Below are 22,965 nucleotides of genomic sequence, written 5' to 3' on the forward strand. Positions count from 1 at the left end.
TTCACTAATAATCACATTATCTGACAAACGCCAAGCAATTCTAACTGCAGAAAATAACAAACCCTCAAAGCTTAACCAAGGAAACTACTCAATGAACTGACAGGGGTTTGCCAAGTCCACGAAGTAACAGCACTTCAGCTCTTGCTGGCTTGCTTTCTGCTTAAAGTTCCTGACAAATCTGGTGGAGGCAGAACCACTGGCAAGCCCACCAATATGGAAAGTAAGCAAGTACCAAAAAGTGAAGTATAAGGAAACTGAAAAGCTAAGCACTGAAGGGAGGGGTTCGCACACACCACCCTCACAATAAAGTCTGTGAATGAAGATGCTGAGGTTCCTACAGCACAGCCACCACGTTTCATCACATTATGCTCACTACCTCTGCCTTAAATAGCAGTATAAGCATTTCTAGGAAAAAAAAATACCAAACTGCATTTCCTTTAAGTAAGTATTAAGTATTTCTTTCCAAGCACTAAGAATATCACCATAGGATAAACTATTATTACCTCAGTGTTATACATGAGAAGTCTGTGATCTCAGTTTGACTAAGTGAATCCTGCATTCCTATCCTGTGCTTTAACGGAAAAAAAAAAAAAAGACCCCAAAAAAGTTAATAAAAGAATGTCAGAGCAGCACTCTAAATACAAAGGAAATCAAAAGGGAGGGAATTTAAGTCATGTTAGTGTAAGAAAAATGAACTTACATGCCTTTAATAAAACAAAATGATTCAACATAGACTGAATCAATTTCCAAGAAAAGTAGGTCAATAATATATGCTTATGTAAGGACAGAATTCACCATGGCAATAATCGAGTTCAAACCAAAATTTGTTGCCAGAAAGAACTAAATAAATGAGAATCTTAGTTAAGTCCTCATTTTCTAGAACCATCTAACTAAACATAGAACTTAACAAAAGTGTGCCCTACGTAACATAAGCATAAATGTCATTTAAGGTGCTAAAGAATAAATGCAAAGCACTCTTAAACTACAAAATTACTAAAGACAAACATTTTATTTAAATTAGCATTTAACTTTCTAAAGTATCCTCAAACAGAATAATTATATTCAGTATGCTTATTTTGCTTACAACACAATTGGCTTTAAAAAATATTTAACATTTTAAATTTTGTCACTTTATTCATACAATTTAAACGGCTAATTCACACAATTTAAATTGAAGACTATGATGGTATGGTCTTACAAATTAAAGTCTAAGTTTATCTCTATGAAATTCAGGTAACATTTCTTTGAAAGTTGTATTTTAATTTGGCTACAGCAATAAAGTTCATTGTCTGGCATGTCACAGTGGACACAGCATGGCACCGGACGTCATATTCTAAAATGACCACAGTGGCAAGAAACACGAGTTTGAGGAAGTTAAGGCTGGAACGAGCAGAAAGTACCAGTTAAAGGCAGTTAGAACTATGGAAAGTTATCCAATGCTTTTTAGTTTTCTCTTCTGTCAAATGCTAACGGTAGCCATAAAGGCCTGCACTAAGAAAAGCCAGTGTGCAGGGAGAAAAGAGGGTAGTTAAATAGGCAGAGTGGAGGCTGAATAAGGAGGAGGTAAACATTGGGAGAATTCCTACAAAGCTGCAGCTGGTTTGATTCCGGAGTGTTAGCACCTAACTTGAATCTGCTTTTTGTGATTGCTACCTTTTGTCTCCCAGGACCTTCTATGTGAATCTTGTCCAGGGTTTCTAAAGGTGCAAAGCCTATGCAAACCTGGTTAGGGAACAATCCAGGAAAACCATGATATTCCTGCACTGTGAATTTGCACTTGGCACTCAAATCCCTTTAGGGAGCTTAGATAAGAGGTTTTAGATATGGAAAGTAACTTGCTAAAGGTGTAAATTGGAGAACAATAAAAAGCCCTTTGCAAAAGTCCCCCTGCAGCTGGAAAGGCAAAAGATTTTCTCCTTAAGGTGCCTCTGTACAGGTGTGAACGCACACCCCTGTAAACATGGGGTAAACAGCAAGTTCTAGACCAGACTGCGCTACCAAACGAGACCCTGTTTCAAAAATAAATATGTTTAAAATTTACCAAGTAAAATCTAGGAGGCTTTGGTGACAATTATACTGTGGTTTAATTTGTGTCATGTATATACCACCTCTGCTTGTGCATTTCGGAGTTAGAAGCTGAAGTGCTACTAGGGTAAGGAAACAAGAAAAGTTGTCTTTTCTAAGTGAGGTATCCCCAGGAAACAAGAAAAGTCATCTTTCCTAAGTGAGGTATCCCCGGTGAAGATGACGTACGTACGTACTCTTTAGAATAAAGTCATGCAAGTTTGAAATCGGGAGAAGAGAATCACAAAAATGCAAAGGCTGAGACTAGAAAAATGGGCTTCTTGGTAATGTACTATTGTTCAACTCACCGGTGTGGCATGGAGACCATCTCAGGACTCTGGCAGTTATTAAAACACTTAACTGTTCCGGTTCCCTTAATTTATTACATGCATAGTGCAGAACACCCAGGAATGAGAATTTAAGTATTAATGTATTTGATACAAAAATAACGAGATAAAAACTATGCTAAAAACTCATAAAGCGTGCAAATGATAGTATTTTTTACTACCTACCCTAAAAGATAGCTGTGTTATATTACTATATGCCATATTTAAAGGTAAAACCTGCCTTTTTGAATGAATGGTTGAAGTGAGGTCCTCTTTACCATAAAACTTAAAGATTTCTATTTAGGAAGTCATCCAGAAGCAAGACATTCTCTGACCTTAAAGTTGCTTTCATCAGCTTTTATTTTGCTAGGCTTGACATTTTAGCTGAACTTCCTTCATTCCTCAGGAGACGTGGTAAATTTCTTAAGAGAATGATTACCAACCATTGCAGGTTCATCAGTACATCAGTACATGCAGGTAACTCACAAAGCACCCAGAGTATGGACTGGGGGGCGGGGAGGGGCGGGATGACACACACACTGGAGACTTACTCTCTGTTACTAACTCTCATGTTCTTATCCTTATTCCAGCTAGTATACAAACTCTGCTATGCTTGACCCTGTTAGACTAGCAATCCTGTTCTCAGTAAAGCACTGTGTAGTAACTGAGGAACCAACCAGTAACAAACAGAAGAAAGCTGATGTGGAATAGGCGGCCTATACCTAAAGGAAGACAGAACTTTTTAAGTGGAAGAAATCTTTTAAAAAGACAAGGACAGAAAAAAAATCAGCTCTGGTAGAAAACCTCTAATACTCAAGCTTACAAAACGTGTCAGACATCTCAGTAGACAGCGCGTAGTATCTGACAAGCAGTGCTACTCCATTCCAACCACGCCACGGTATTGACTATCACTGGACTCCTTTCACAGAACAGAGAGGCCTGAGCCAATGGAACACGTCAAACACTAGTCAGACACAAGAAACACCCAAATCTTAGCAGCTTGCCTCGTGAGTCGTTCTTTCTACCAGTCTACTGACTTTTCCCCCAATAGACAGGTTCAAGAGCAGCTGTCTCGTCTACTTCAGAATCATGTTTACAGAAAATACAACGAGCCCAGTAAAAGTTGAAAAGCTGAGCAAATCAGATTGAAGCCAACTTTGCCATTTACTAACTGTGTCATTCTGAGAGAATCTTCTCTCTGATGAAGAGTCGGTTCCTAGAAAACATGTTTCTAGCTCTAACAGGATTCTAGAGTGAAAAAAGAACTAAAATGAGGATATATATAAGCCTGTGTAATGTAAGACTATATAAACAGCACAAAATATATCTATAAAAATCCCGAGATGTTAATGTTTCTAATGGCCTAAGTAAAAAATCAGGAAAGCTTAACAGTATAGATACTGATCTTTGAAACAATCTGTTTTAATAACTTTATATTAATATCAGTATCAGTATGGTCCTCTCTCACATTAAATAAAAGGAGGTCGGGTGCTTTAAGCACAACCCAAACACATACAGCAGATAATGAATATGCATGTCAGATCTTTAAAGATTTAATTTTTAAAAAACAGTAAGAAAATCAAATGTTACGATATAAAACTCCAGTAATAAAGCCAAGAAACAAAATGGACTTTAAGGCAACTTTAACATGATTAAAAGGGAGAAGAAAATGAAGACCACACTGAAAGGGGTCCCCCCACCGTCCTGTGACCTAAGAGAATCACAGTCAGTAACCACCCGCTATGCTTCTCTGGGAGTTCGGGTTGTAAAGAGCACTTGCCATACAATCTACTTTATACAAAGATTAGTATTAACAACACATAATTTAAATAGCAAAACGTACTCAACTTCACAAGATGTCCACACTGAAAATGAGAAAACTACTCTGTATAGCAATTTAAATTGTAACTAAACAAGATCAGAAATATGCTTCTACTTCTAGCAAGAAGGTCAAAATTGGTAAAGTAATACCTGTGTGAGTAGTGTAAGACACAAACGTGTTAGCGACGATCTTCCCCCGTTTTCCTTCCAAGTCTTCATCCCCTTCCTCTTCGGAGGAGGAAGAGGAGGAGCTGCCCTGTTCCTCCACAAGTTTCCTGGCCGCAGCTTGATTAGCCTTCTTGATCTCCTCAAATTTCCTCTGGGACGTCAGCTCTGCTTATAAAACCAAAAAGAGAAGTTTCATTTCTGCACATCGGTGTCTCACAAAGCATGGTACAATGCAGAACCCCATCTCTCATTTTCCAGGTCAGCGAGGCTCCAGTTTATTTGACTACTGTATCATCAGTTTATGCACACATTTGAAAGCCACCTTTAGACTATCTTCTTACAATCAGTGAGAGAAAAAAAATCTAATTTCTTACCACAGAACCAAAGAAAACAACACAATCAAACACTAACTTTACAAAAATCCTACCAACACAACCAACAGCCACAGACACAGAGACTAACAAACTAACGAGAAATTCTAAAAGTAAAGTAACAGTGCCGAACACCTCCTAAGTAGTCTCAAAATAGAAATACCAACAAAAAATTTAAATGGAAATGAGATGTTAAAATACACTATACAAGCCAGGTGTGGTGGCAAGTGCCTCCAGAGGCAGGTGGATCACTCTGAGTTTGAGGCTAGCCTGGTCTACGTAGAGAGCTCCAGGACAGCCAAAGCTACAAAACAGAGAAGCCAGGTGTGACAACACATGGCACATCTTTTATCCTAGCACTTAGGAGACCAAGTAGGTGGATCCCTGAGTTCAAGGTCAGCCACCAAGCTACATAGCAAGATACTGTCTCAAAAATAAACAAATAATAAAATAAAAATCACTAAAAGACAGTATACATCACGATTTTTAAGAAATGGGGGAACATACTCAGTGGAGGCACACCAGAATGACAGGAGGTGGTGCTTCTCCAAAACACAGTCTCGGGAACCCAGTCCAGCCCACAATGCCTTTGCACAGATAACATCCATGGTTTACCTACTGTATTTATGAGCTGTTTCTTCTAAAGCTCCAAATCTTCCAGCCTTCAAGGTGAACCTGACATTTTTGTGGTCACACAAAACATTAACACGAAAAACATGCTTCTAACAATTTCACTCCAAAAATGTTAAATAGGACTGAATTGTTACTCTACTATTGTCCAGAAAAAGGAGTTAAATAGTGTTTGAGCTGGATCTTCTCCTAGCTAGAGCACTCTCTGTACTCCCCATTGTTACTTAATTTCACATAATACAAAACAGAGCCAGATAACTTCCCAGCACGTGTTCCCAATGAGACTTCCAACTTCTCGAGAGTAAGGATCCTGGGAATTGTACTTCAGCTAATAGGCTCTTCGCTCTAGAGACAGCAATGGTGCTTTAAGAAAAGACTCCCAAGCTGAATGGGTGCTCATATTAAGAGGCTTTTAAATTTACCACTCTAAATCACTACCTAAAAACTTACTTCATACATCAGGCTAATGAGCCACTATCAAAATAAATCTCACTTTCGGTGTTATATCTGTACTCAATGATATTTTACCTCTTAGTGCCCTCAGGAATTGTTTTCCTTTTCTTACTGCAGCTAATTTAGTTGGTGATTAGTAATCAAAACAGACTGTTTCGAGTAAAAATGGCAGAAAATGTACACAGCGCTTACTTCAGGAATCTTTGAGAACTAAGAGAAGGAAGAGCAGTAACTGCTATAAGACAGATGTCTCAAAATAAGGACGCCATTAATGGGGAGGGGGCTGTTAAAAACATGAATCAGGAAGATATAATAGAAACACTTAACACTTAGACTCCAGTAAGTGTATGTTACCATCAGTTAGATAACACCGCCCGGAGGGAAGCCGCAGACAAGGTGACCAAGCCAGTCTTCTCACACAATTCTTCCTTCCAGTCAAATGTCAGCTATGCAGACCAAGAATGCTTCCTTTCCTGCTACCCACAAAATCCAAGCAAGCTTATCAATCTGCTCACAGCTCTCCAGACTGTACACTTCACCTCTTTGATAAACTGGCCAACGGCAAGGAAAATCAACACTAACTTTCAAGTTACCCTAAGAGAAACCCCACTCAGAGGCTCGATTTTGTTCCTCAAGGGAAGGGAGAAATGATGCAATTATAATGATCTCAGAAATAAAATTTTAAAAAATTACAAAAATTCTTCTGAAAGGTACATTCCAAACACAAAATGATTTCAGGGATCATTCCATTTTTTTTTCCATGCACAGTTCCAGGTGAGTGCTCTCAACACTCCACTAAATCAAGATCTTGTTTGGGCCAAGGCTATTACCAATTCCATGGTGGCAACACTAGATACATCCGAGGAAAGACACGAAATGTATGAACAGGTATCAGTGAAAAACACCGCCAACAAACAGCGCTTAGAGGGTCTAAAGCAATTAGTCAAAAAAGTCAGGTAGCCTGGTAAAGATGGCTATCAACTAGTCTCTCTAGCCGAGTTAATGTAGAATGGAGTGCCCAATTCGTATGTAAATGGGATTCTGAGACCTTAGCCTAGCTTGCTGTTACCGAAAGATACGAAGGCACAGATCTTACTTTACAACAAGAAGTTAAACGTTTTAGATTTTAAAAGAAAAACAAACACCGGCGATCAACTTACTGGTAAACAAGCACTGCGTTAACCAAACAAACCAGATCAGCTGGACACAATTTAAAACTTAAGGTCTAGGGATTCAAGGGTAAAAAGTAGTGATTGGAAGAGTCTGGCCAGAGAAAAAACACAGGCAATACCATTGAAATGAAGATAAGTCCCCGGTACTAAACTCCCTGAGCAGTTAAAAAGTGAACAAGACGACAAGGGCACTGGCAGCCACCACTAAGTTGGAAAGTGCCCGGGGAGCTGGGTAGGGACGGGGACCCGAGCCGTCCTCACCGCTGGCCCCCGGGGTCTGCATGGCTTCGCCTGCCGCCGATCGCTGCCTGCGACCTGCAGCGGCTAGGGTCGCCGCTTCACCGGGGCTGGGGCCCGAGGGCACCGCGCCCCCGAACCTTTTGACTCGCCCTCCTCCTGCGCCACCCAGAGGGACTCCATTTCCTGAGGAGGGGACCGCGGCGGCCCGTCCTCGGGCTCGGCCGCGGCCAGCGACCACCTGGCGCCAGGAAGCGTCCATCCCTGCAGAGGAGAGAGAAAGAGGGAGCGTGAGACGGGGTCCGAGGCTGCGGGTGGCTGCGGAGGAACGGCGAGGACGGGGCTGGGTGCAGACGGACCCCGCGACACGGAGCCTGGGTCTGGGGAGGTCGCGGCCCTGTGTCTCCCGAGGGCGAGCCCCCGCCAACCGCGGGCTGGGGCGACGGGCGAGGAGGGAGGCGAGGGCTAGGGAAAGAAATGAACCGCGGAGTCAGAAGGACCTCCCCACCCGGGACAGAAATCGCGGCCACGGGAAACCCTCCTCAGCCTCCGGAGAAGTGCGGTGGGCAGGGAAGCGAGAACTGACCCTGCGGCCGCGGCCGGGAACCAACTGCTGGGGTGGACCACGCCGAAAGCTACGTCTCCTTACCGACGGCGCCCACCGCCGGCGACTACAACTCCCAGAAGCCTCCGCCCGCGAACCGCAGAATGCGTGGCAGCGCCGCCGCTTCCTCATCCGGAAGCGGCGAAGGAATTCTTAGCGCGCATGCGCCCGCGGGGGGGGGGTGCTTCCCAGTCTTTGGGAACTACGTTTCCCGGCGTGCTCTGGGGCTCGTGAAAAGCGAACACCTTCACTGGAGAGCGTGCCAGCATGCTCTTAACCCATCCATTAGCAAATGCTCTCCGGAAGTCCGCGGGGTGTCAGGATTCAGTCTGAGAGGGTTCGGTTGACCTAAAGTTGCTTTCGCCATAGTCTTGCTGCTTGGAGGTAGCGGGAAGATTCTCATCCGGCAAGTTCTTACAAAGAAACTACTGTGTCGCCGTGGGAAACTAGGTCAGGAACGCTACTGGAGCATTGTAGGAGAGTGGCTTGAGTTGAGAAAGCCCCCTTCTGAACTCCCAAAGAAATCCAACCCCTGTTATTACCGTCTTTTGCGGTTTAACGAGCTTTCCCCTGGAGACGTCTTATTTTACCTTCAAGACTGCTCCCTCAAGTATGTTTCATGAAGAGACAAAATAACTGAGAGCCAAGAGCTAATCTGTAGACTGCACTGAGTATACAATAACATGTATTACATGTTACAGAAATTGGGTTGATATTTGGGATTATACAATCGTTAAATTACTCTCCAACTTAGTTCCCCAGCATTTATTATAAACATCTAATAGACACCATTTAGTGTGGCCGGTAGTACACAAAATATTTACACATATATGCTGCACTTACATATATGTATATACATATTTAAATTTTTCAAATTTAATATATCGAGATTAATCACAAGGATATATTTAAAAGTACATATTAAAGTCTATTACATTAGTTGTAGTTCCATTTTTTATGAACTTACTGAACAAGTGTGAGAAGGCAGCATTAGTGCTCCCTTCTGGTGAATTAAGACTTCATCTGCGAAGATTAGTTATCTTGGGTGTGGAAATGTTCTGTACTGATAAGAGGAGTAGTTTCACAGGCATGTACAGACATAATAACTCACCAATTATGTATTTGTGATTTGCACCATTTAGATGTGCATTATTCCTCTATTTTTAAAACTACTCCAAAATAAGTCTAGAGAAATAATATACCTTAATATGCTTGTTGTTCAGCCATTTGACAATGCATTTTAATTGAAATACTGACATATTTCCTTATTTTGATTGGTTTTTGGTTTTGTCAGAGGATCTATACTGAACTCTTCAAATGTATTTATCTTTTCCGTATACATCTTTAAACACTTCCAGTTAATGAACGTATTGCCTCTCTTCACAATTCTATGATCCTGACTCCTTTAAACATCCTGAGTACCCTTTAGGCTTTCTCAGGAGATGGCACTAGAGAGACATTTCAGGCATTAAATGAGTTCCTGGTGTTATTTGTGGGTGCTGCACAGCAGCAGATCACTCACCTTGCAACTTTGCCTGGCCTGACAATACCTTTCCTTTATCACAGAAACTGACCGTAAGCCCTTCTGTTCATGTTCACACCTTGATCCACAACTCACTTTACTACCGATGTTCCTGACTCTGTGCTTGGTACCAGATCCACTGCAGATCAGGCACTGTCCACCCAGTTCTCAGGTCCCACACAACACTCCCACTCCATCACTTGCTGTCACCTGCTCTTGTTGGCACTCCAAATGCTTTCTTCCTGCTTGCTCTGTAGATTGGCTCCGTACAGAACAGACCACCCACCTCCTCTGCTCTCCCTTGTACGGAACTATACCCTTTCTGATAAGATCTGAATTTCAGTGTTAGAAAGGGACACTTTGTGTTTTCCTTGGTAGTCTCCTTCATCCTTCTAATATAATATACAGCACCTGGAGATGCGTTACAACTCAGTGGTAGAGTACCTCCCTAGTTTGCAGGAGGCCTCAGACTGATAGACTACCAGCACCACAATAAAACAAGAAAGCAAATCAACTTCTGTATGATCATTCCTTTATCAGAATTTTAAAGTTCTTTATATTAAACTTAACCCAGTAGGTGTTTTCTAGTCCCATTTGCTATAATGATGACACAATATTATATATTGATATTATATCAATATCCTTTCACATTCCAACACAGCCCAATGAAACCAGGGGCAGGAAGAAAGTGTTATGAAAGAAATAAAAGATAAATATGTTCTTATTGTTGCTGTGAAGAGATACCAAGGCAATTCTTATAAGAGAAAGCATTTAATTGAGGGCTTGCTTACAGTTTCAGGGGTTTAGTTCATTATCGTCACGGCAAGGAGAATGGCAGCATGCAGGCAGGCACTGGAGCAGTAGCTGAGAGCTACATCCTCATCTCTAGGCGGAGAGGCTGAGAGAGATGTAGCCTGAGGCTGGCATGGGCTTCCGAAACCTCAGAGCCCACTCACAGTGATACACTTCCTCCAACAAGGCCACATTTATTCTAACAAGGCCACACCACCTAATCCTCTAATTCTTTCAATTTGCACTCCCTGGTGACTAAGCATTCATATATATGAGTCTGTGGGGGCCATTCTCATTCAAATACTGCAATATGCAATGCAAATTTACCATTCAGGAAAAAAAAAAAACAGTTCATCCATAGATGGGGCAGAGAATAATTAGAAACATTAAGTAACCAGGTTGATTTTTCTGACCAGCTTAAAATGCATGTTTCCCTAAAGTTTTAGGAAACAACTTGCTGTACTTAGTAATACTCAGAATTATGATGTCTCAAAGTACTTGAAATGTGAACTTTATGAAAATAAAATAAAATAATTTTAACAAAACAACATTTTACTGTTTAAAGAGTTTCATATAAAAAATATACCAAAAATTCATCATATTTAATTTTGTTTCAAACATTCTAACCTGTCAAGTGTGGCTTGGATCCTAACGGCTCCCTCAGGGGAGGGGGTGAGAAGGCACGGCATCAACAACACAGACAACGTGAGTCCGTTTAAGGCAAATAACGAACTCATTTATTCAATAACAGGGAAGACCTTATTGTCAAGTCTGCCGACAGTCAGCTGGGTAGCTGGGTAGAGGCGTGCAGATTGAAGAGACATTGAAGAAGACAGAAAAGAGTCAAGAGGTCTGCTGGTCAATGCTGAACAGCCCTAAGTTTATTTCACAGCCAGCTTATATACAGTCTTGAAGAACAGAGGTAGAACAATGCACAGCACAGGCACTCAGCCACTATCTATCCTGCCTTGCGTCAAGGAGCAGGCAGTTTCTTTTTCTGTCTCAATGTACCTCTGGCTGGCATCAGCAGCCTGCATCTAGCTAGATGGTGTGTTCCTTCTTCTGGGCTAATCAGGACTTTCTCACAGCCTTTCAAGGAGACTCTTTGGGCTAATCAGGATTTTCTCACAGCCCTGGAGCAAGTAAGCCTGAACTCTATTGACTCAGAATAGACTTCAGATTCAAACTGGGAAACGGAGTCAGTTGTGGGCTCCCACACCTTAAATACCCTCCTCCCAGCAGCCAGTCTGTGTGGTCATCCCTTATTGGCTGGGCATGATCAGGAACTCTGACAGTGACTGTTGCTAGACTCTCAGGCAGACTCTGCACAATCAGGAACTCTGACAGCAACTAGGAACTCTTGACAGAGACCAGGACCTCTGACAGCTCCTGTTGCTAGGCCCTCAGGCAGACGCCAAGTTGGCTCTTAAGGAGTATGTTATGTGCATGCCTTGGTGACTGGTCTAAGCCAATTTCCTCGACCCTATGGTGTTGCTAGAGTTTTCCTGCCTGGCCCACAGTCAGGACAAATCTCTCTCACCCGCCAGTCCCAAGCCGCTCAAACCCGATCAAGTAAACACAGAGACTTATATTGGTTACAAACTGTATGGCCGTGGCAGGCTTCTTGCTAACTGTTCTTACAGCTTAAATTAATCCATTTTCATTAATCTATACCTTGCCACATGGCTCGTGGCTTACCGGCATCTTTACATGCTGTTTCTCATCATGGCGGCTGGCAGTGTCTCTCCCTCTCAGCCTCCTGTTCTCTCAATTTTCCTCTCTGTTAGTCCCGCCTATACTTCCTGCCTGGCCACTGCCAATCAGTGATTTATTCATTGACCAATAAGCAACACATTTGACATACAGACCATCCCACAGCACCTCCCCTTTTCTTTTCTTAAAAAGGAAGGTTTTAACCTTTACACATCTCCAAAGTCAGCTTGGTATATTTGGGAATTTGGGCGTAGCTTCTCTTACTACTTCCTGCTGGAGGGGGGCGCTGTATCTTCTGGGGAAACAAAGAAAATTTTAGGATCATGGAGTAGTCCGTGAGGCTGTATCATCTGAGCCAGTTGCCTTGAAACGGTTCTGGATGTTGGATCATCTGGGCCATGGTGTCATCGGAGACCTTTCAGGTGGTCTTGGCTGGTCAAACCTGATGTGTCTTAATCTGGAACAAATCCATAGCCTCTGGCTTTCTGTGGAAACAAAAGAGACTCTTTTCCAAAGCAACATATCCTTACATCGAAATTTTGAAGTCAAAGTATCTTTAAAATATACATACTGGTTTAACTCAGCTTCCTTTACAATCAAATATCTCTCTGTAGTTAAGAATCCCAAAGACAACACAATCCAGACTCTCTGTGTAATAGTCATCTCTACGTGGCTTATTTTTTATATTAATTTTACTGTCTCTTTAAAGACTTTATTTTTTAAAACCATGTATTTGTTTCTATACTGTATATATCACCTTTTTTTGTCTCTTTTAAGCCTACGTATATTTTACACACATTTTAAACTATTACATCTGAATCTGTCTTATTGTGAATCTATTGCTTTAAGCTGCAGCAGCTGTGGCTGCTGACTCCGCCCACCTCAGCTTCCCAACATGGCGGCAGTATGCTTACCGCCAGCTCTGGGAGCCATCGTGGGTCTATGCTTTTATCCAAGCAGCATGTAGCCCAGAAACCTCTTTTTTTGTTTTGTCTTGTACTAGCAAAGGCTAAATCCACAATGTAGCTTAATGTGCCACTTGCAGAGGCCTCATTCCCGCCATACTGCAGGTCGAGCGTGCACGCCAGCAACCCGCCAGTAGCTCAAACCGGCAGCTGCCGCTCATTTGAGAGAGACAATTAGGAAGCTGTTTTTTGCTCCGTTCCAGAATCTTTTTTTTCAGGTTTTAGGTGGAAACTCTTGCCACCACGTTGGACGCCATTTGTTGCTAGAGTTTTCCTGCCTGGCCCACAGTCAGGACAAATCTCTCTCACCCGCCAGTCCCAAGCTGCTCAAACCCGATCAAGTAAACACAGAGACTTATATTGGTTACAAACTGTATGGCCGTGGCAGGCTTCTTGCTAACTGTTCTTACAGCTTAAATTAATCCATTTTCATTAATCTATACCTTGCCACATGGCTCGTGGCTTACCGGCATCTTTACATGCTGTTTCTCATCATGGCGGCTGGCAGTGTCTCCCCCTCCAGCTTCCTGTTCTCTCAATTTTCCTCTCTGTTAGTCCCGCCTATACTTCCTGCCTGGCCACTGCCAATCAGTGATTTATTCATTGACCAATCAGCAACACATTTGACATACAGACCATCCCACAGCACTATGGACCTGTCCTACTACAGCCAAGCACTCAGTGAGTCTAATGGCAAACCCCCATTGTCAGACACTATGCCTGCCACCTATTCAGAGATGGGAAGAAATCCTTGCACATATCAGGATAAGCTGAGGATGGAGAGAGCATGAAGATTCTGAGAAATGGGAAGAGTGAGTTTTAACAGGAGGCAAGAGAGATTCTGAGTGTTGGACAGCATGAGCAAGTGGCAGACCTGAGAATAAGCATATTCTGTCACATGCTACAGAAAAGTCTTGACAGTTCTTGGGTGGAGCTCTGGCTATTAGGTGACGCAATATAAGAGTTACTGGTAACCTTGAGGGGGAGTTTTGGAGGAGCGAGAGCAAAGCTTAATTGTGTTATATCTTATTTAAGAAAGAACAATAAGAGTGGAACTCTAAAAGGCTGAACTTTATGAAAGAGTCTTCCAGTAAAAGTGAGCAGAGCAATGGGACATTATCTGGAAGCAGAAAAGGATCAAGCATTGGTATTTCTTTAATATTTGAGATTATCTGAGCCATTACTCACTAATAGGGATCATACCATAGACTAGTAAAATATGAACATGGATAGAAAAGTATCTTAGAGGGTTTCTAGAGCGGTGATTAAAATAAAAAAAATGACCAAAAACAACCTGGAAAAGAAAGGGCTTATTCTGCTTATAGTTTTATATTATAGTCCAGCATCCAAGGAACTCAGAGCAGGAGCTCAAAACAGAACCCTGGAGGCAGGAGCTGAAGCAGAAGTCATGAAGAAGTGTTGCTTACTGGCTTGTTCTCTCAGCTTGTCCAGCCAGCTTTCTTATACACCCCAGGAACACCAGCCCAGGAGTGTCATGACCCACAGAAAATGTACCACAGGCTTGCCCACAGACCAATCTGATAGGGGCAGTTGGTCAATTGAAGTTCCCTATTGAATGCCTAAATGAATCTGGATTGTGTGAAGCTGACATGAAACTAGCTAGCACAGAGGGGAACGATCAATAGTTGGTCAGAACAAAGTCTCAAGTCCAAGAAAATATAAGAAACTTGTGCACTTGGATAGAAACATTAGGCAGGAACTCATGATCTGCCCATTGCAATGGATTTAGTTCAGGCAGTCCTCAGACCTGTCCCCATCCTGGGCACTGCAGTGGGAAGTCCCTAGTCTCTAATGCGGTGATCTCTAATGATCCCAAAGATCTAGTACAATGCACAGGAGATCTTCCTTTGCTTATGGTCACCTGCGAGCAGAGAACTGCAATATTCTGGTGCTCTGACTCTTTCCTCGGGGCTGTCTTATAGGTATGATGTCATTAGAGACAATAACTCCAAGTCTGGGATGGAGTATCTCTGGCTACTTGATTGTTCCTTCGAATCACCATGAACTCTTTTGGGACTGTGCCAGAACAACCAAGTAAACAGCAAACATTCCAGTCTTCTTGCCTAGAATCCGAATGTCGCCTTCTTTCTTTACTACTAAACCCCTAAATCTAAGTGAGCATTAATCCATATAGAATTATACATATGTAGTATATCCCATAATGGAGACTATATCAAACTTGCATCTTTTGCTGCCAGGGTTCTAACTGTACAATTAAGTTTTGATCAGGAAAATAAATAAAGGTTTCCTGACTGTTGACATGTGCCCTGAGAAGAACGTCCTTGGTTCATTGCTCTTTCTTCATGCCTAAAGTGTGAACAGATGGCAGGAGCTGGATCCACTTCTCAGACTGTGGGGTGATTTTAGGGGTAGAGGCCAGACTTACCAAAGCTACCAGATAGAAGGATCTCGATTCCTAAGGATTCCTCATTCGACAAAAATGTTGTGGCAGTCCTCCTTTGCCTCTCTCTGAATTTCAGTATGAAAATAAATATAAAATCGGTCTTGTGTAAAATACAAGTGCCTGGATTTACTCAGCCATTGTTGTCTTGAGTTGGTAGTTGAACCTAATGCCGGAGTAATACTATGTCCAAAGAATCTAGTTTTGAGATAGAAATAAAGTTGATGGTTCAGTTTCAACATTTTTAATACAGACTTTTAATCACATTTTTTTAAAAGAGTGCTTGCTCAGTGGATAAAATGTTTGTCATGCAAGCATGTGAACCTGAGTTGATCTCCAGCACCCATATTTAAAAAGTTAGAGGGAATGCATGTAACCCCAGCATTGGAGAGGAGAGACAAGTGGATCCCCATGGCTTGTTGGTTGGCTAACAGATAAAAATAAATGCAATAGCAGCAAATTTCTGATTACTTATCATGATACATGTCTTTGCCTGTTTTACACACCTTATGCTCTTTGGGCGTTATGAAATTACAGCTGAATTGAATAAAAAAAAATAAGCAATGTAAATCTACTAATATTAGTATCTTTGCAAACAAAAGAGCTAAGAGTGCCTTGTTGGGACTGGAGAGATGGCTCAGCAGTTAAGAGCACTAGCTGCTCTTCCAGAGGACCCGGGTTCAATTCTCAGCACCCACGTGGCAGCTCACAACTGTCTGTAATTCCAATTCCAGGGGATCTGACACCCTCACACAGAATATATACAGGCAGAACACGAGTGCACATTAAATAAATCTTTATTAAAAAAAAAGAGTTCCTTGTTACATTTAAAATAGATAGGAAAGTCATATTCCCACCTTAGAGAGCTATTGGCACTGTGGTCAAATGTTCACAGCCTAGGTGCCATGTGGACTCATCTGTCCATTTTTCTCTGGAGACTAAGCAGAGAAGTCACTGAGGAAGACATGGCACAACACAGACCTTCATATCTCCAGACACCTGTGATTCTAAGCATTAGGAATCTTTGTGACAAACCCAAGAAATCAGCTTCTTGCTCTAAAGAACTAACACAAGTAACATCCTGGACCAAGTCCAGTGGCAGAAGCTCAACCCAGATAAAGCAAAAATGAGCCGGGCAGTGTTGGCGCACGCCTTTAATCCCGGCACTCGGGAGGCAGAGGCAGGCGGATCTCTGTGAGTTTGAAGCCAGCCTGGTCTCCAAAGCAAGTTCCAGGAAAGGCACAAAGGTACACAAGAGAAACACTGTCTCGAAAAGAAAAAAAAAAAAAAAAAAAGCAAAAATGAGCCTGACTGGAAAGAGGAGAAATTGGCAATCTGACAAGATATCCAGTATCAACCTTTTTGAAGAGCCAACATTGTCACGCTGGTGAGTAGTTGTGTGATAAATTGATATTTTCAGAAGCCCAAAGGATTATGTTAGTGAAAAAAAATGCATTCTTTCACCACCTAACTAGTCAGGAAGTCAAAAGCTAGACATAGATATAACTCTAGAAAACAGCATCTCAAATTCACCCAACAGACACTCTCGACAAGCCTGAAGTGGCGACATGCAGATGACTGCTCCACTGTCACTAAGCAGAAGCACGTGCAGCACTCAGGGCTGTGGAAGAAGCAATCATGTACAACTGCCAAGACAGACAAACACTGACTCTGTGTCTCAAAGTCAGGCTTGGCCACTGGATTAGCTGTGCGGGTTCATAAATAATTCTCCCATTCTCTTTCTCTCTTCTCTTCTTTCAAAGTAATTCAGCTGTACCAATAGTTAGAGTGATTGCCACAGAGCTGTTCCTAGCTTTGCCAGATCTCAGCATTAATGTTCATTGGCTTCAGATATTTTTTCAAAGATAAAAAGCAGCATATACAGTTGAAGCTCTATGCATTGGTCCCCTTCCTTCCATCCCACTGTCCTCGGTCCCCAATAGAAGAAGTAGCCACTACTCTGCTTTCTGGTGTCTACTACACCTTTGGCTATTACTAAACATTAAAATCATATGTCTAAATATATAACATAAATGCATAGAGTGTTCTGTGTTCGTAATTTTACATAGACAGTATTGTGAGTTCATGGAAAAGTATCGACCCAAGTGAAGTGGTGTGGTGATTTGAAAGAAAATGGTCCTGAAGGGAGTGACACAATGATGAGGTGTGGCCTTGTTGGAGGAAGTGTGTCACTGTAGGGGCGGGCCTTAAGGTTTCCTATGCTCGGACTTCCTGTTGCCTGCAAGATGTAGGACTCTCAGCTCCAGCACCACATCTGCCTGCACACTGCTATGCTCTCCGTCATGATCATATTGGACTCTTCACAGCAATAGAAACCCTAACTAAGACAAGTGGTTAAGATCAGAGACATTGTCTGGTTTCAAATAGCTGTTTTTCCACTTCCTCCCTGTGATCATATAACTTAATCTCTCTGCGCCTCCATTTCCTTATCTGTTAAGCTGAAAACGTGATTGGACCTAACTAACTAAGGAAGATTTAAAGCATTACTGTCTGGAAGGAACTCAGAACTGCCTAGAATAAACTACATATAACATATAAGCTTAATCTGCCAGCATCAAAATGTTTTCTAGCACTTTACGGTAAGAGTATATTCTGTTTACCTAGTCTTTTTTTTTTTTTTTTTAATGGACATTCAGGTTCTTCCCTGGTTTTTGTTGTTATTGTTTTATACATTCCTAAACATATCTCCTGGAGCACACAGGACAGATTTTCACCAGTGACGATCCCTGAGAACAAAATTGCTGGTCAGCCCAACCTTGTTCTGTCACATAGTGTATTGTTCTCCAAAGTATATGCTGAGAGACCTCACAGTCATTCGTGTTTCCAATGGTCTACGTGCTCACCAACCTCACTGTTGCCATGCCATTGTTTCTGTAAGACATAAAGGGATGAACCAGAGACTGTCAGAATTCCAGATCTTCATATATTTTCCTATTTTCTTTGAGTTTACTACTGACTTCCTTCTCCCAGAGATAAAGTAGTTTAATTAGTATCTTCCAGATCTTTATATATTTTCCTATTTTCTCATTTTCCTTGAGTTTACTACTGACTTCCTTCTCCCAGAGATAAAATAGCTTAAGTAGTACCAAACATGTATTCTGAGACTATCATTGTTTGGTATTGGTTACCCTGAGCAGTCTTCAATCTTGGATATCATTAATGGTATCTCAAGAATTATCAGGAAAAATTTTACTTAAAATGACAGTATCCTACCTAAACTTATTCAAACATTCTTAAGAAAAGTTGTTACTTTTTTACTTTTCAAAGCAATGAACTTCTCAAAAGTAAAAGCACAAGCTAACTTTACTGTAAATGTCACTCACATCACCCAACTTTACTTCTCATACATGTCTTACACATCAGCAAAAAGCTTCCTATAATGTAAGTATTAGTATTTCCTTGTTGAACAACCTAAAAGGAGAATACAATCAAATAAAATTTGATGTGTAAACATAATGAATAAAGCAGCAAATAAATTGGAGCACTTAAATGTTTGAAATATTTTGTATATTGATACAAATGTAAAATTACATTTGCCATACTATATGAATGTTCTACCTCTGTTTAGGATATTTTATATATTGATACATATTAAGGATATTGTTATCATATTGCACTATATATTTCCACCTCAGTTTAAGATGTTTTGTGTATTGTCACAATTTTGAGGTCATTGTCCTTATACTATGCATCTGTTTACAGATTGCTTACCCTGTTAATGTGAATCCTTAGTCCTTAGGTTATTTAGGTAGATAAGACTTACAGATTAATAGTCACCCATGAGTGTCATTTTTATAGTTATATTAGTTAGGTGTAGTGGGTAGCCATTCCAGCTTTGACCTGGAAGTACTACCCCCGTTGAGTCTTCTGGTAACTGTCACTCCTACAAGGCAGGGCCGAGACAGGAGCGCTTAAGACCTGAGATCCGGATGTACTGGCTCTCTTGGTTCCTGAAACCTGGACGCTGGAGGTACACCGAGTAGAGTTCTCCAGAGAACAGCGCTGGACTGCACTACACCTTTCCTGGACCCTGTAACCTATCCCTTTACTTGTAAGTTACCCCACAAAATAAACCTCCCTTTTAACTACGTGGAGTTGCCTTCATACTTCCGCCAATAGTTAGGTTGTCCAGATTTACAGAAACATATGTCAGATGGATAGGTAGTCTTCAGACACTTCATAGACATAGAGAATATGGCATTTAAATGTTTTGATAACTTAGAATTCTGTTGATGTGAGACATGATTGCTCCTGGCAGCACCAATCTACTCCCGAGAGAATATTGGGCTTCTAAGACACTCTGTTTGAAAGTTTGTCTTCTTCTTGGCACAAAATGACCTGCTGGGCAAAGAACTGCCCTTGCCTCAACTGCTGACAGTATGAACAATGTCTTTTCCAAATGAGCAGGACACAAGGAAAAGCAACTACTGAATCTTGCCAAGACAAGGTAAGATAATCTTTCAAAATTCCTGCTTCTGAAAATGGTCTGTCAGATATTCTAGGCCTGTAGCCAAAATGGATGCCCGAATAGTGCTGAGGATCTTTAGGTGACTGTCCAGGCTGCCAGCTGTCTATTCTCGTAATTTTTCAGAAATTGCTTCTTTGCACTTCCTGTTTACTCAGGTAATATTATTTTCCTTCTCAGGTCTTTGATGGGGTTGAAGACTAGATAGTTAAGGTTATATTCCTCTCATATCTTAGCTCAGAACATTTCAGATACTAAAGTTAGAGTCTTTAGAATATAACAGCTATTGGAGTAATCTCTGTAATATGCCATTTGCCTATGTTCTGGACATTTCTGGATTTTAGTATGTGTCTCTCGTTTGATGTTGTTCTTGCTGGTTGTATTTCTATTTTTATTTATGTTATTACCTTTCCCTTCTGGATAATACTTGATAATTGTCCCTATTATATATAGTTTTTTTAATTAGGTTAGAACTTTCTTATTTAGACAAAAGGGGGAGATATAGTGGATAGCTGTTCTGTCTATGACCCTGGAACACTGCCCCTAGAGAGGTAGCAGGTAACTGTCCCACCTACCTATGACATTGAAATATCTGCCCCTGGGGCATGGCTCGGGGCTACCCTTAAAACTTGAGATTCAGAAGTCACAACTGTCTCTTATATGCAGAGGGTCTAGTCCAGTCTAGTGGTGAGGGTGTCTGAACTGGTCTACCCTGGTAATCAGATTGGTGAATACCCTGTCATCATAGAGCCTTCATCTAGTAACTGATGAAGCAGATGCAGAGATCCACAACCAAACACCAAGCCAAGCTCCAGGAGTCCAGTCGAAGAGAGGGAAGAGGGATTATGTGAGCAAGGAGGGTCAAGATCATGATGGGGAAATGTATAGAGACAACTGAACCAAGTTCAAAGGAACTCATGAACTTTAGACTGACAGCTGTGGAACCCACATGGGACTGGGCTAGACCCTCCGCATATGGGAGACAGTTGTGTAGCTGGGTCTGTTTGAATGGCCCCTGGCAGTGTGATCAGTATCTATCCCTGGTGTATGAGCTGGCTTTGTGGATCCCATTACCTATGGTCAGACACCTTGCTCACCCCTGAAAAAGTGAGGAGGGGCTTGGTCCTACCTCAACTGAATGTACAAGGCTTAGCTGTCCCCTCATGGGAGAACTTACCCTGTTGGAGGAGGGGATGAAGGATGGGCAGGGGAAGTAGGGGAGCAGGAGGAGGGATGAGAGGGAGGTCTGTGGTTGGTATGTAAAATGAATAAAAAAAATTAAAAAAAAAAACTGAGATGCACATAGGCAGCTCTCTTTGCTCGTGGGACTTGGATGCTGGGACAGTCTCAGGTGGAAGAACAGCATGGGACCGTACCTCACCTTTCCAGGACCCTGAGACAATTCCTCTGTGTTGTGAGTTTGCCTTTCTTTTTTTTTTTTTTTTTTTTTTTGGTTTTTCGAAACAGGGTTTCTCTGTGTAGCTTTGCGCCTTTCCCTGGAACTCACTTGGTAGCCCAGGCTGGCCTCGAACTCACAGAGATCCGCCTGGCTCTGCCTCCCGAGTGCTGGGATTAAAGGCGTGCGCCACCACCGCCCGGCGAGTTTTCCTTTCTTAATAAACCCCTTTGCCCTTTGAAAGACCCTAGCCCTTCAGGCTTATACCCCCAAGCCTCAGGAAGAGAGAAACTTCAAGCACCAGGAAATGAGAAACTAAAAATTTAGTTCCAAGGGCCACCTGACTCAGTCACTACTCAATCACCCTTGTAACAATATAACAATGTAAAAAGATTTCTGTTAAGAGATGTGCTCAACTGTGACTGGGATAGTTACAGGTGTTCCAGGAAGGACCACCGTGACCTTTGTGTAAACATCCCATAGGAGGAAGCTGTGGTTACATTTTCTGTCCATACTCTAAACATCCACCAGGGGGAAGGCCTTGCCACTTCCCTGAGCCTGACCCAGGGAAGGTTTTGCCATTCTGGTGAGTCTGAGATATTGTTACCCTTGACATGGCTGTGCTTACGTCCACAATACACGTTCATTCAGGACTTCTGTTCCTTACACACTCACTCCAGACTTCCTCTGCTTCCCACAGTTATGGTGTTTTATCACAGCAATAAAAAGTAACCAATAAGCCATCTTAGAGTTTTGATGGCTATGATAAAACACCATGACCATTAGCAATTTCGTTGGGGGGTTATTTCACCTTACAGCTCGTTAAGTCCATCACTGAGAGAAGTTAGGGCAAGAACTCAGGGCAGGAACCTGGAGGCAGAAAGTAGAGCAGAAGCCACAGAGGAACGCTGCTTACTGACATGCTCCTCCTGGCTTGCTCAATCTGCTTCCTTAGACACCCCAGGACCACCAGCCCAGGAGCGGCACCCCTCACAGGGATCTGGGCCCTCCCACATCAATTATCAGTCAAGAAACTGCCCCAAAGCTTGTTCACAGGCCAATCTGGGAGGGGCATTTTCTCAGTTGAAGTTCCTTTTTCCCAAATGACTCTAGCTGTGTCAAGTTGACATAAGACTAGCCAGTACAACAGGAGTGAATTATGCTCTAGATAATTTCTAAGAGGAAAAGCATGCACCTGCAGCCTTTGGGGTTTTCTTAATGTATGAAAACTGACTCTCCCTGTGAACGTCACCAGTTTTCAGCCTCTTCCCTGACCTGCCATCTTCAAGGCACCGAATTTACCTGCCAACTTCCACCTTAGCTCCCCAAACTCCCTCATCTTCATGCCATGGCTGTTCTTGTCATAATAAGATGGTCACCCTGGACAACCCATGGATGTCTAGATGGGACTGATTTCTGCACAGCTACGAGGTGAGTTCTTGCTTTTGCTCCATATGCACCCGGGTTCTTTTTTTTTTTCTGAGACAGGGTTTCTCTGTGTAGTTTTGGTGCCTGTCCTGGATCTCGCTCTGTAGACCAGGCTGGCCTTGAACTCGCAGAGAGCCACCTGGCTCTGCCTCCCAAGTGCTGGGATTAAAGACATGTGCCATCACCACCCAACGCACCCAGGTTCTTAATATGGCTTTCCCCAAAGCTGTATGTATCCTGACTTTTTTAAAATATATATCTTATTAACTTTTATTGATTCTTTATGGTTTTCACGTCATGCACCCCAATCCCACCAATCTCCCCATGACCTCTCTGCCCTTGCAACACCTCCAGAGCAAAAGAAAATTTAAAAGAAAAACAAGCAAACAAACAAA

General features: G+C 42.2%; 1 protein-coding gene across 4 annotated transcripts in view; it reads right to left on the minus strand.

The window, feature by feature from the left end:
* Positions 1-7,957, minus strand: part of Nfxl1 (nuclear transcription factor, X-box binding like 1) — a 40,916-nt gene extending 32,959 nt beyond the window's left edge. Inside the window, exons 1-3 of one of the 4 annotated variants that reach the window (XM_052735100.1) lie at positions 7,829-7,957; positions 7,267-7,506; positions 4,362-4,544 (exon numbers count right to left, since the gene is read on the minus strand). In XM_052735100.1, coding sequence (XP_052591060.1) covers positions 4,362-4,544; positions 7,267-7,504 — 421 coding nt within the window. In that variant the 5' untranslated portion in view covers positions 7,505-7,506; positions 7,829-7,957. Of the gene's footprint in view, positions 1-503; positions 572-4,361; positions 4,545-7,266; positions 7,507-7,750 lie in introns of those variants that run through there. The other 3 variants (XM_052735102.1, XM_052735101.1, XM_052735103.1) reach the window with 3 other exon arrangements.
* Positions 7,958-22,965: the final 15,008 nt, after the last annotated feature.

Source organism: Peromyscus californicus, unplaced genomic scaffold (genome assembly GCF_007827085.1).
Source record: "Peromyscus californicus insignis strain IS unplaced genomic scaffold, ASM782708v3 Scaffold_13__1_contigs__length_99412109, whole genome shotgun sequence".
Classification (NCBI taxonomy): Eukaryota; Metazoa; Chordata; class Mammalia; order Rodentia; family Cricetidae; genus Peromyscus; species Peromyscus californicus.